The sequence below is a fragment of the Montipora capricornis genome, chromosome 5 (assembly GCF_036669925.1).
Source record: "Montipora capricornis isolate CH-2021 chromosome 5, ASM3666992v2, whole genome shotgun sequence".
In the NCBI taxonomy this organism is placed as follows: domain Eukaryota; kingdom Metazoa; phylum Cnidaria; class Anthozoa; order Scleractinia; family Acroporidae; genus Montipora; species Montipora capricornis.
Window position 1 is genome coordinate 16,306,221 of NC_090887.1, and position 12,500 is coordinate 16,318,720.

Genomic DNA, 12,500 nt, shown 5'->3' on the forward strand with positions numbered 1-12,500 from the left:
ATAAGAAAACTCGCACCGGGGTGACTTCTTGATACCGCGTTTACGTGACGACGAGGTGAATTCTTATCATGTTTACCTGAAGGGACACTACATATCGATAAAATACAAGCGTAAACTCAACCTGCAAATATGGCGTCTATCAGAAAAAGTACGCATGCGCTACCCGGTCCCGCCCACCGGGAGGCCGATTTCACACCGGAACGAGGGTGGACATTCCTCGTTTACATCCCATGGCGAGATCTCGCGCCGGAACGAAATTTTCGCTCCGGGTGCAGCAACGTTGGTGAACTCGCGCCGGTGTGAGGCACCCCAGCATGACTTCTTTCGGTGATATCATGTAAACAAATACAGAGCTAAGAGAGGGAACCGGAGTGAACTCGCGCCGTTGCGAAAATCGCCCCAGTATCATGTAAACAGCCCCTCGCTCTCTTCAAACTTTAACCGCTTTGAAGACAGACACATTTTACACAATGAAAGAGTTGAAATAATCCGGCGCGAATTGATTACAGGAACTAGAATTCCTATTTTGAATCGATGCTCTGGTTACGGTTGCCGTCCCTGTTGCTAAGCTCCTCTTGATGACCTGCCCTCGTTCGCCCCCCTCCCCAACCCCGCCCCCCCCCCCTACCGCCCCAGTAGTTTGTAAAGTGTATAGCGCCATCGACTAGATAAATCACTAACTACTGGATAACTCAATTCGTTTCAATAGGATTTTTTGGGGTTATCTATCTTTCCAACAACTAATTCCAGGCGCGTGTTTCTCAAGGCATCCGAAACTTTCAATTTCGGGTTTCTATAGGTTGCCACCATTCCCTCTTTACCTTAAAAACCAACATGTCAAAGGACCAGCTTTATAGAGCAAGCGGATGCCTTTAATACTGACTTCTCTCGCCTGAAAAGCTTTCCGGACTTTGCATTATTTGCGAAAATATATAAAGAAATAAAAGTAAAAATATATAAAAAATTAGTACATATACAAGATATTTTCATTAAGTGATCCTTTGTACTACTGCTGACATTAACGCAATAATTATTTCTAGCAAGGGCTCAGTAAAAGCTGAGTCTGACTAAGTATGGCCACTGGACCGGAATACACTGACGAGCAACTGAATTACATCAGGATCTGCTTTATCACAACTCATGTGATAACTGAGGGCCTGCAAACAATCTTCAAACAAAAATGGGACAACCGCTACAAGGCAACTTTGGGAGAATGGAAAGACGAACCCCGAAATGGACTGGACTTCAAAAAGCAGGAGTCGCCGAGAAACCAAAGAAAAAACGCGGGTCTTTTGGCAACCATGGTTAACGGAAATAGAGCAGAATGGGATTGCACCATGCTCTTTTACGCTATACTGTACTCCGACTGTATTGGAAGAGGCCTAAACGCAGTAGTCCGATCAAATGTGGATGATTTGAGAAATTTTCGTAATCAAGACTTTGCTCATTTGCCACAAGGCCATGTCAAGGAGTCAGAGTTTCAAACTGCTGTAGGTAAAGTTGTAGTTGCCTTTCAAGCACTTGGCCTCTCCGATCTGAAGATTCAAGAAACCAGAAATCAGAAGAGTTTTCCGACGGACGAGTTACGAAAGGTCTTGCAAGTAGTCGACCACCTAAAAGACGAACTGAAAGAAAAAGAACGGGAACTTAAAGAAAAAGGTGAAACCCTTAAGGAAACAGAAAAGCATCGAAAGGTCCTTGAAGAGCAGTTACAAATTCAAGCTCCTGCGGCATTTTGCATTCTCCCACCTAAGCCATCGCACGACGTTGCCGAACGAAATTATGAGTTGGCTAAAATAGCTCAACAGCTAAAGCAACTGAAAGAAACCAACGAGAGCCGATTAACTTCCCTGTACATTTCAGGAAATCCTGGAAGCGGCAAATCTCAGTTAGCCGGTCTTGCCGCAAAGAATTTCTTTGATGAGAAAAAACAAATCGTGGGCAAGAATACGTTTGTGATGACTTTAAATGCGCGCAGTCCTGATTCACTCTTAGAATCCTACGTCTCTTTTGCTCGTCATCTAAAGTGTTCAGAATATGCTGTCACAAATACTGTGAACGACAAAGATCTGAAGACGGAGGGGAAGATTGCCAACATAAAGTCATTAATTAGTACCAAAGTTGAGCTTTACATATCGTGGCTGTTAGTGGTGGACAATGTCGTCAGCTTAAGTGGAATAAATCCATATTTGCCAGAGACCGGAGACACGCATTGGTGTAAAGGTCAGCTGCTGATCACGTCGCAAGACACCGCTGCTATTCCTTCAGAAACTTCTTTCAGCAACCACATCTCTGTTAGCAAGGGCATGACGCCATCTGATGCTATTTCCTTGTTAGCCTCCCTCTCCGGCATCCCAGACGGTGAGACCGAAAAAGAAGTTGCTCGGGCATTAGATTACCAACCCCTTGCCTTAGCAAGCGCCGCTATCTTTGTCAAACAAGTTCGGGAAGCCTCTTCGAATTTTGGCTGGAAAAGCTACCTCGAGAAACTTGACAGGGGTCAGCGTGCTAACACTGAGGCCTTTCTTGCCATGGCAAACAAAAGCTACCCAATCGCTATGACCACAGCGATTTCATTGGCGGTGGAGGACGCAATGTCATCTGACAAGGTTTTGAAACACGCATTCGATTTCATTTCTCTCTGTGGTGAGCAACCATTAAACCTTGACCTTGTAATCAAGTACATTCTGAATATCGCTAAGCAAAGTGATGTGAGTGGATAAGACGAATCTGCGGACGAAGATATCATTGGTTTAAGGATTCGAAAAAGCTCGCTGCTATTAGTTGAACAAGACGAGAGTGGCGTCTACGTACAAGCACATCAAATTGTCAGAAATGTCATCCAAACTACGATCAAAAAGTATTCGAAGGCTCGATATTTTCAAATCATTCATTGGGGTATTACCTCATTTAATTAGTTTATAGAGGAGAAAAATCTTTACAAAGAAGACTCTACTTCTAATAGCTTACAGCTGGTACCTCATTTGAAAAGCCTAATAACAGAAATTGAAAGTGTATTCAATGTAGCTGACTTATCGGAGGACAATTTAAGTGTGAAACATTATCCAAATTATTTCATTCTGTTTAGGGCCACTTGTGCTAATCATTGCGACTTTAACAGTGCCAAAAGCATCTGTAAGGTAGCTCTAAAGTTAATTCAGCATGATGGTGTATTTTGTGAGGGAGATTTCGCAGCAGTCTATGATGCGTTAGGCAATGTCCATCACAGGATGGGTGAGTTTCAAGAGGCAAAGGAGTACCACGATCGCGCTGTTGCTATACAGATAGAAAAAATGGGATCTCATCATATCAATGTCACATCCAGTTACAACAACATAGCCAATGTACTCCATGCCCAGGGTGACCTGGAACAAGCCAAGGATTATCATGATCGCGCTCTTGCTATAAGGATAGAAAAATTAGGATCTCAGCATATCGATGTCGCAACCAGTTACAACAACATAGCCTCTGTACTCCATGACCAAGGTGAGCTGCAACAAGCGAAGGAGTATCTTGATCACGCTCTTGCTATACTGATAGAAAAGTTGGGATCTCAGCATATCGATGTGGCATCCAGTTACAACAACATAGCCGGTGTACTCCATAAACAAGGTGACCTGCAACAAGCGAAGGAGTATTATGATCGCGCTCTTGCTATACAGATAGAAAAGTTGGGATCTCAGCATATCCGTGTCGCATCCAGTTACAACAACAAAGGCACTGTACTTCATCACCAGGGTGACCTGCAACAAGCAAAGAATTATTATGATCGCGCTCTTGCTATACGGATAGAAAAGTTAGGAACTCAGCATATCGATGTCGCATCCAGTTACAACAACATAGCCGGTGTACTCCATAAACAAGGTGACCTGGAACAAGCGAAGGAGTATCTTGATCACGCTCTTGCTATACTGATAGAAAAGTTGGGATCTCAGCATATCAATGTCGCAACCAGTTACAACAACATAGCCGGTGTACTCCATAAACAAGGTGACCTGCAACAAGCGAAGGAGTATTATGATCGCGCTCTTGCTATACAGATAGAAAAGTTGGGATCTCAGCATATCCGTGTTGCATCCAGTTACAACAACAAAGGCACTGTACTTCATCACCAGGGTGACCTGCAACAAGCAAAGAATTATTATGATCGCGCTCTTGCTATACGGATAGAAAAGTTAGGAACTCAGCATATCGATGTCGCATCCAGTTACAACAACATAGCCACTGTACTGCAGGACCTAGGGGACCTGGAACAAGCAAAGGAGTATCATAATCGCGCTCTTGCTATAAGGATAGAAAAGTTGGGATCTCAGCATATCCGTGTCGCATCCAGTTACAACAACATAGGCACTGTACTCCATCACCAGGGTGACCTGCAAGAAGCAAAGGAGTGTCTCGATCGCGCTCTTGCTATACAGATAGAAAAGTTGGGAAGTCAGCATATCGATGTCGCAACCAGTTACAACAACATAGCCGGTGTACTCCATAAACAAGGTGACCTGCAACAAGCGAAGGAGTATTATGATCGCGCTCTTGCTATACAGATAGAAAAGTTGGGATCTCAGCATATCCGTGTCGCATCCAGTTACAACAACAAAGGCACTGTACTTCATCACCAGGGTGACCTGCAACAAGCAAAGAATTATTATGATCGCGCTCTTGCTATACGGATAGAAAAGTTAGGAACTCAGCATATCGATGTCGCATCCAGTTACAACAACATAGCCGGTGTACTCCATAAACAAGGTGACCTGCAACAAGCGAAGGAGTATCTTGATCACGCTCTTGCTATACTGATAGAAAAGTTGGGATCTCAGCATATCAATGTCGCAACCAGTTACAACAACATAGCCTCTGTACTCCATGACCAAGGTGAGCTGCAACAAGCGAAGGAGTATCTTGATCGCGCTCTTGCTATACAGATAGAAAAGTTGGGATCTCAGCATATCCGTGTCGCATCCAGTTACAACAACAAAGGCACTGTACTTCATCACCAGGGTGACCTGCAACAAGCAAAGAATTATTATGATCGCGCTCTTGCTATACGGATAGAAAAGTTAGGAACTCAGCATATCGATGTCGCATCCAGTTACAACAACATAGCCGGTGTACTCCATAAACAAGGTGACCTGGAACAAGCGAAGGAGTATCATGATCACGCTCTTGCTATACAGATAGAAAAGTTGGGATCTCAGCATATCGATGTCGCAACCAGTTACAACAACATAGCCGGTGTACTCCATAAACAAGGTGACCTGCAACAAGCGAAGGAGTATTATGATCGCACTCTTGCTATACAGATAGAAAAGTTGGGATCTCAGCATATCCGTGTCGCATCCAGTTACAACAACAAAGGCACTGTACTTCATCACCAGGGTGACCTGCAACAAGCAAAGAATTATTATGATCGCGCTCTTGCTATACGGATAGAAAAGTTAGGAACTCAGCATATCGATGTCGCATCCAGTTACAACAACATAGCCACTGTACTGCAGGACCTAGGGGACCTGGAACAAGAAAAGGAGTATCATAATCGCGCTCTTGCTATAAGGATAGAAAAGTTGGGATCTCAGCATATCCGTGTCGCATCCAGTTACAACAACATAGGCACTGTACTCCATCACCAGGGTGACCTGCAAGAAGCAAAGGAGTGTCTCGATCGCGCTCTTGCTATACAGATAGAAAAGTTGGGAAGTCAGCATATCGATGTCGCAACCAGTTACAACAACATAGCCGGTGTACTCCATAAACAAGGTGACCTGCAACAAGCGAAGGAGTATTATGATCGCGCTCTTGCTATACAGATAGAAAAGTTGGGATCTCAGCATATCCGTGTCGCATCCAGTTACAACAACAAAGGCACTGTACTTCATCACCAGGGTGACCTGCAACAAGCAAAGAATTATTATGATCGCGCTCTTGCTATACGGATAGAAAAGTTAGGAACTCAGCATATCGATGTCGCATCCAGTTACAACAACATAGCCACTGTACTGCAGGACCTAGGGGACCTGGAACAAGCAAAGGAGTATCATAATCGCGCTCTTGCTATAAGGATAGAAAAGTTGGGAAGTCAGCATATCGATGTCGCTACCAGTTACAACAACATAGCCACTGTACTCCATCACCAGGGTGACCTGCAAGAAGCAAAGGAGTGTCTCGATCGCGCTCTTGCTATACAGATAGAAAAGTTGGGAAGTCAGCATATCGATGTTGCAACCAGTTACAACAACATAGCCACTGTACTCCATCACCAGGGTGACCTGCAAGAAGCAAAGGAGTGTCTCGATCGCGCTCTTGCTATACAGATAGAAAAGTTGGGAAGTCAGCATATCGATGTCGCAACCAGTTACAACAACATAGCCGCTGTACTCCATCACCAGGGTGACCTGCAACAAGCAAAGGACTATCATGATCGCGCTCTTGCTATACGGATAGAAAAGTTAGGATCTCAGCATATCGATGTTGCATCCAGTTACAACAACATAGCCACTGTTCTGCATGCCCAAGGTGACCTGAAACAAGCAAAGGAGTATCATAATCGCGCTCTTGCTATACGGATAGAAAAGTTGGGATCTCAGCATATCGATGTCGCAAACAGTTACAACAACATAGCCAATGTACTCCATGCCCAGGGTCACCTGCAACAAGCAAAGGAGTATCATAATCGCGCTTTTGCGATTCGGATAGAAAAGTTAGGATCTCAGCATATCGATGTTGCAGCCAGTTACAACAACATAGCCTTTGTACTCCATGAACAAGGTGACCTGGAACAAGCAAAGGAGTATCTTGAGCGCGTTCTTGCTGTACGGATAGAAAAGTTGGGACCTCAACATATTTATGTCGCAGATGCTTATAAAAACTTGGGTTTTTTACTCCGTGACCATGGCGAGGTGGAGCAGGCAAAGGAGTATTTTGAACGTGCGTTGGCCATCTATTTGATTCGTCTCGGTCCTCGACATTCTCGTGTTACCACTGTTCAGCGAGACTTGGCTGAACTGCAAAACTGCCTAGTAGAGTAAAAAGGCTGTATTGAGTCATATATTATTTAAAAATTGCATTAGTCCACTAGTTGTCTAGTAGAGTAAAAAGGCTGAATTGCGTGATATATTAATGAGGTATAGTCATTGCGTCGCGAAGTAAATCATCCATGTCTGGCAAGCAGGATGCACGTGTTAGCAAACCTTCCGCGAAAGCTGGTATTAATCAACCCTGTGAGCGATATAGGTTTATTTCTTTGACTAAATCTGGTGACAAGAACAAGTTCAAATGGCTAGGGGAGTTTTAAATTATTTATTAACGTTCATTTGAAAGTTTCGGGAACGTGGAACTTTATAACCATCAATAGCGACTTTCACACAATGAAAGCTGATGGTGTCTCAATAAGGTTCTACCCTAGCACGAAAACTCTTAACATACAAGGCTCCAAATCTGAAATTATCGGTAAGAAATTATCCGAATTCACAATTATCAGTGAACCACGAGCTACACGAATGAGATGAACCCTTTATTCCAAGAGAGAGCTAAGAAAACCGAAGCGAGAGAACCGAAGAGCAGTGCAAAAACGATCATGTAACTTACTCAAATCTAATAGACACTGCAATGCGTGAGATAAGCGAACAATTTAGACACGAAATCAGCAAACGTCGGTCTGAAATCTCAGTTCTCATAAGTGGGAAGACAACAACAGAGGAAACCGAACTTCAGGCGGAAAACAGAGACCTTAAGCAGAAACTACAAGATCTTCATTCAAGTTCTGTGTCTTTATACAAAAGACAAATGTTTGAAGCGATTAAAGTAAGAGTCTAATAACGGCATTGCGACTCTTGAATAACGAAATTGAAAAGGAAAGAAGACTCGCAGCGCAAGAGATAAGGGAAGTTATTAAATTGTCAACCTCAGATTATGCAATTCTCGTGCTCTGATTGGTTCAATTAATCTCGGTTATCAGCTCATATACCTTAGTTTGACCTTATATGGTAAAGGATTGCGCTTACCCTTGCTAATTTTAAATTTTTATGCCATAAAGCGAAATTTCTCTTGGTATAAAGCAAAAGAAAAACGTTTTTGTGGAAGTTTAAATCAATTTCGAAGCTTAGAAGTGCGCGAAAAGGTAAGAAATGTTTTGTGACGAGCCTGCGTCTGTCTGACCACAACATATTACACAACATCGCATCTTCATCAAGTTTTTCAATTATGCAAGGATTTTCTCCCCTTTTTTCGCTCGTATAAAACATTTCTCATCTTATTTTTGAAACTATTATTTGACAATTTTCTTATTCTTTAAGGGCAGCAGCTTGTTTTTAATCTTGTACATGAATATTGCGACGTTTTGCAATCTTCTGTTGTGTAAGGTGGTTAACGGTACCGTAGCTGTCTTTAGTAGTTTAAGGTATCTCATTCCAAATTCTTGAGCCAATACGCGTGAGAAAACGTTTTTTTGCAAATCAATTCAAGAGTATTTTGTTTAAACTTTTGAGGTGTTAATGAAGGAGTGGAATATCTGTGTTTAGTACAATTACATAGATGATTATTAAAAATTCCCTGCACTGATTGGTTGCTCTAAACATCCAAGGCAGGAAATTGTCGAAGGCAGCAAACGCAGAATCGAAATCGTTTAGCGGCAGTACAGTCCATGATATGTTCGACTTCGCCAAACCATTCACACGATGGAAACCGGACGAGATTATAATGCACGTTGGCTTAACTACCAGCCACAGAAGATTGCAAAAAAAAAACTGTTGACCTTTGAAACGCTGTTCAACTTGAGTCTCCCACAACAAGAATTATAGTTATGTACAACGGTTAGCTTTCAGTTAATGGTGTCCTTCTTAATATATGCCTCGCTGCCTCACATATTTTGTAAAACTGGCTAAAAAAGAAGAAAGCCTGAAAACTTTTGCAATTCCGTGTTGACAGAGATTCCGACATATTTCATTGTGAATCACATTTATAGGCTTTTTGTGTGAAATGAATGTCCATTCGTGAGCTGCTTTGTTTGACTGTAAAATTGCTGTCGAGAAAGCGAATTTACTACGCTTTAGGTTGACTTTTTCAGTAGTAAGATTTTTGCTGTTGTTCTAAACTGAAGAGAGAGGGAGTAAAGACTGTCAGTTAAACGAAAAATGTTGTGAAAGAGATTACTGTGCATGTAATTTCAGTTTTAGTTGTTGATTAAAATAGATGCAGAGATTGAGAAATCGAATTTTATACCTTCTCCTCCAAGCAATTAATAAAATAAGAGGGTTTAAGTTAGGTTCTCTAAATATATTACGCGTTGTTATGGAGAGTCAACCGCCTGACATCTTGGCCATCAACGAACTTGACGCATCAATACCCGACTTTTTAATCCGTCTTCCTGGTTACTGTTTGGTCAGACTCAAAAGAAACAGAAGCGGTGGTGGTGCATGTGTTTAGGTTTGCAGTTCCTTGAATTTTCGAAGGTGTGGTGATTTTGAAAGTGACCTCTTGGAACTACTAGCATTAGAGATAAAAAAAAACCCAAATTCAAAACCGTTTTGGGAATTCGTTTTGGGTCCATTGTTACTATCGCTCTCCTCATTCACCAATATAATGTTTTGATATTTTTGAGCAACTTTTAAACAAAACTGAAAAACTTCATAAATACATTTACATAACTGGTGATTTAAATTGTAATATCTTGTCTCTATCTGGGAATCCCATACAACTCGTCTAATTAATATTATGGAAGCGTACCAATTGTCACAGGTGATAACCGAACCCACCAGAGCCCGGTTGTTCGAAAGCCGATTAACTTAATCCAGGATTACCGTAAATTTTTGTTTCATGCTTTCAGCTTTTTGGTGAAAGTTTCTTTTGCTTATTTTTGTGTTTGGAAGATTGACTTCGTCCACTGTAAAGTTTTTTTTTCCGAATATCAGCGTTGAACAACATTTGGGAGTAGAGAAACAAACTCCTTGGTTAATTTTTAATCTGGGATAAGCGTTAATCGGCTTTTGAACTACCGGGCCCAGAGTAACAGCTAGTACGTCTACTCTAATTGATCTTTTCATTACGAATAACATGGACAGTATTGTACATTCAGCTGTTTATCTTCTCGAGAAAAGCGATCATGATCTTATTTTCGCAGTTAGAAAGATTAGATGTTGTTTTGTTCTCCCACCGACGCAGCTACCACAGTTTCTTAGAAACTAGAAATTCATTTTATGTGTACGTTTGCGTAACAAAACACGACCGCCTCAGAAAAGGGGCCTGCTCGACTGATTTGAAGCCCGATGACAGCAAAAATGGTCAATCCGTCCAAATTGCCATGCTGAATGCCTTTTTCAGCAACTCATATGGAAAGTTTAGTATATACACCAACGCCAAATTCAGAAAGCCGTGATGGTATAAAGGTCTTTAAGTGTCCTTGTTCCTGAGTATCTTTCGTCTAAATTTACCAAATTAAATGAAACACGTTTTTCCTTATGAGATTCTGTAAACAAATTAGTTATTCCCTTGCCGCGAACTCACTGTCTGCAAAATAGTTTTAATAGTTACAGCAGTGCGACCCTCTAAAACAGCCTACTCTACAACCTTAGAAAGTCAGAATCCCTTAAACAACTAAAGCAATTGTTCCATACGAATTTTTCATTAGATACACGGCATTCATGGAAAACAGGTTTATAGTTAGTAAGACATGTTTCGGTCGTGCAACGACCATCTTCAGTTGAAAGTAGAATTAATTTGAAGTTACATTTGAATTTATAATATGCTAAACAAAGATAAATAACAACGTGAAATAAATTGGGAATCTAACAAAATAGCCAAAGGTAACAAAAAAGAGTGTACAATGGAACATGTTGATTAGAACGAGAGAGTTAAATTAACGTGATATAATTGCTTATTTAAAGAAGGTTGCTCCCAGGAAATATGTAAGGCCTCTTTTATCTTGACCTGGAATTTTGTGGTCGCACGGTCTATAACTTCAAAACATTCCGCAGAGCAGGAGTTACGGCATGCCTCGGATTGTTGAAGGTGTTTAAAGATATGTGAGGTCCTGTCCCTGTTTAAGTGTTCGCGAATGCGTGTCGAGAGGTGTCGGCTGGTTTCGCCGACATAGCAAGAATTACAGCTTGCACAGGTAAACTTGTAGACAACATTCGAACAGAGTTCAACAGGCACAGGGTCCTTCACACTAAACATGTTACGGATCTTGAAGGAAGAAAAGGCTAGCTTAACATCAAGATTGTTACAATAACGTTTAAGTAATTTACGTAATCTGTTTTGTGCTACAATAGAGAAGGGTCCAACATAAGGTAATTTGAAAAAATGTGTAGGATTAGAGGGAGGACTAGTAGGTGTGTTCGAAAGGGTCTGAGTTTTTGTAATATACTGCTTAATGACTCTCTCAACGATATGACTGGGGAAAAGGTTTTTACGTAAGATTAATAACAATTTCTTGATATCCTCATGGAAGCCTATCCATGTGTTGTTGATCTTATACGTTCTGTCAACTAGAGTCCTGATTAAGCCAAGTTTGTAAGAGAATGGGGTAAAACTAAAATAATTAGTTAATAGACCGGTGAACGTTTTCTTACGATAGACCCTGGTAATAGGAGAAAGAGGTTGACTGTTGTCAATCAGAACATCCAAAAAGGGGATTTTTTTATCCATCTCTTTTTCCATGGTGAAACGTATATTGGGATGTCTATCGTTGATGTAGTCAAAAAACAAAGTAGCGTCATGTTCAGTGTCAAATAGACAAAAAGTATCGTCAACATACCGTCGATAAAGTAAAATACTGGAGGCCTTGTAGTTTTCCAACCAGATCCTTTCATGGTGACCCATGAAAAGATTAGCCAACACCGGGGCAAGGGGAGAGCCCATTGCCACCCCATCAATTTGATCAAAAAACGAACCCTTAAACAGGAAATGTGTTTGAGCAGTGGCAAAATTAAAAAGATTTCTGAGTTCAGTTTTAGTTAGCTTTGAGCCACTGCTCAAACACATTTCCTGTTTAAGGTTCGTTTTTTGATCAAATTGATGGGGTGGCAATGGGCTCTCCCCTTGCCCCGGTGTTGGCTAATCTTTTCATGGGTCACCATGAAAGGATCTGGTTGGAAAACTACAAGGCCTCCAGTATTTTACTTTATCGACGGTATGTTGACGATACTTTTTGTCTATTTGACACTGAACATGACGCTACTTTGTTTTTTGACTACATCAACGATAGACATCCCAATATACGTTTCACCATGGAAAAAGAGATGGATAAAAAAATCCCCTTTTTGGATGTTCTGATTGACAACAGTCAACCTCTTTCTCCTATTACCAGGGTCTATCGTAAGAAAACGTTCACCGGTCTATTAACTAATTATTTTAGTTTTACCCCATTCTCTTACAAACTTGGCTTAATCAGGACTCTAGTTGACAGAACGTATAAGATCAACAACACATGGATAGGCTTCCATGAGGATATCAAGAAATTGTTATTAATCTTACGTAAAAACCTTTTCCCCAGTCATATCGTTGAGAGA

The 12,500-nt window shown here is 41.3% G+C and overlaps 1 protein-coding gene across 1 annotated transcript in view; it reads left to right on the top strand.

Annotated features, from left to right (window-relative positions):
• The window catches only part of LOC138049663 (uncharacterized), a 26,705-nt gene extending 17,500 nt beyond the window's left edge, over nt 1-9,205 (top strand). Inside the window, 2 exon segments of the mRNA XM_068896061.1 lie at nt 1,041-3,120; nt 3,247-9,205. Of these exon segments, the coding sequence (XP_068752162.1) occupies nt 1,074-3,120; nt 3,247-7,022 (5,823 nt within the window). The 5' untranslated portion in view covers nt 1,041-1,073 and the 3' untranslated portion in view covers nt 7,023-9,205.
• Nucleotides 9,206-12,500: the final 3,295 nt, after the last annotated feature.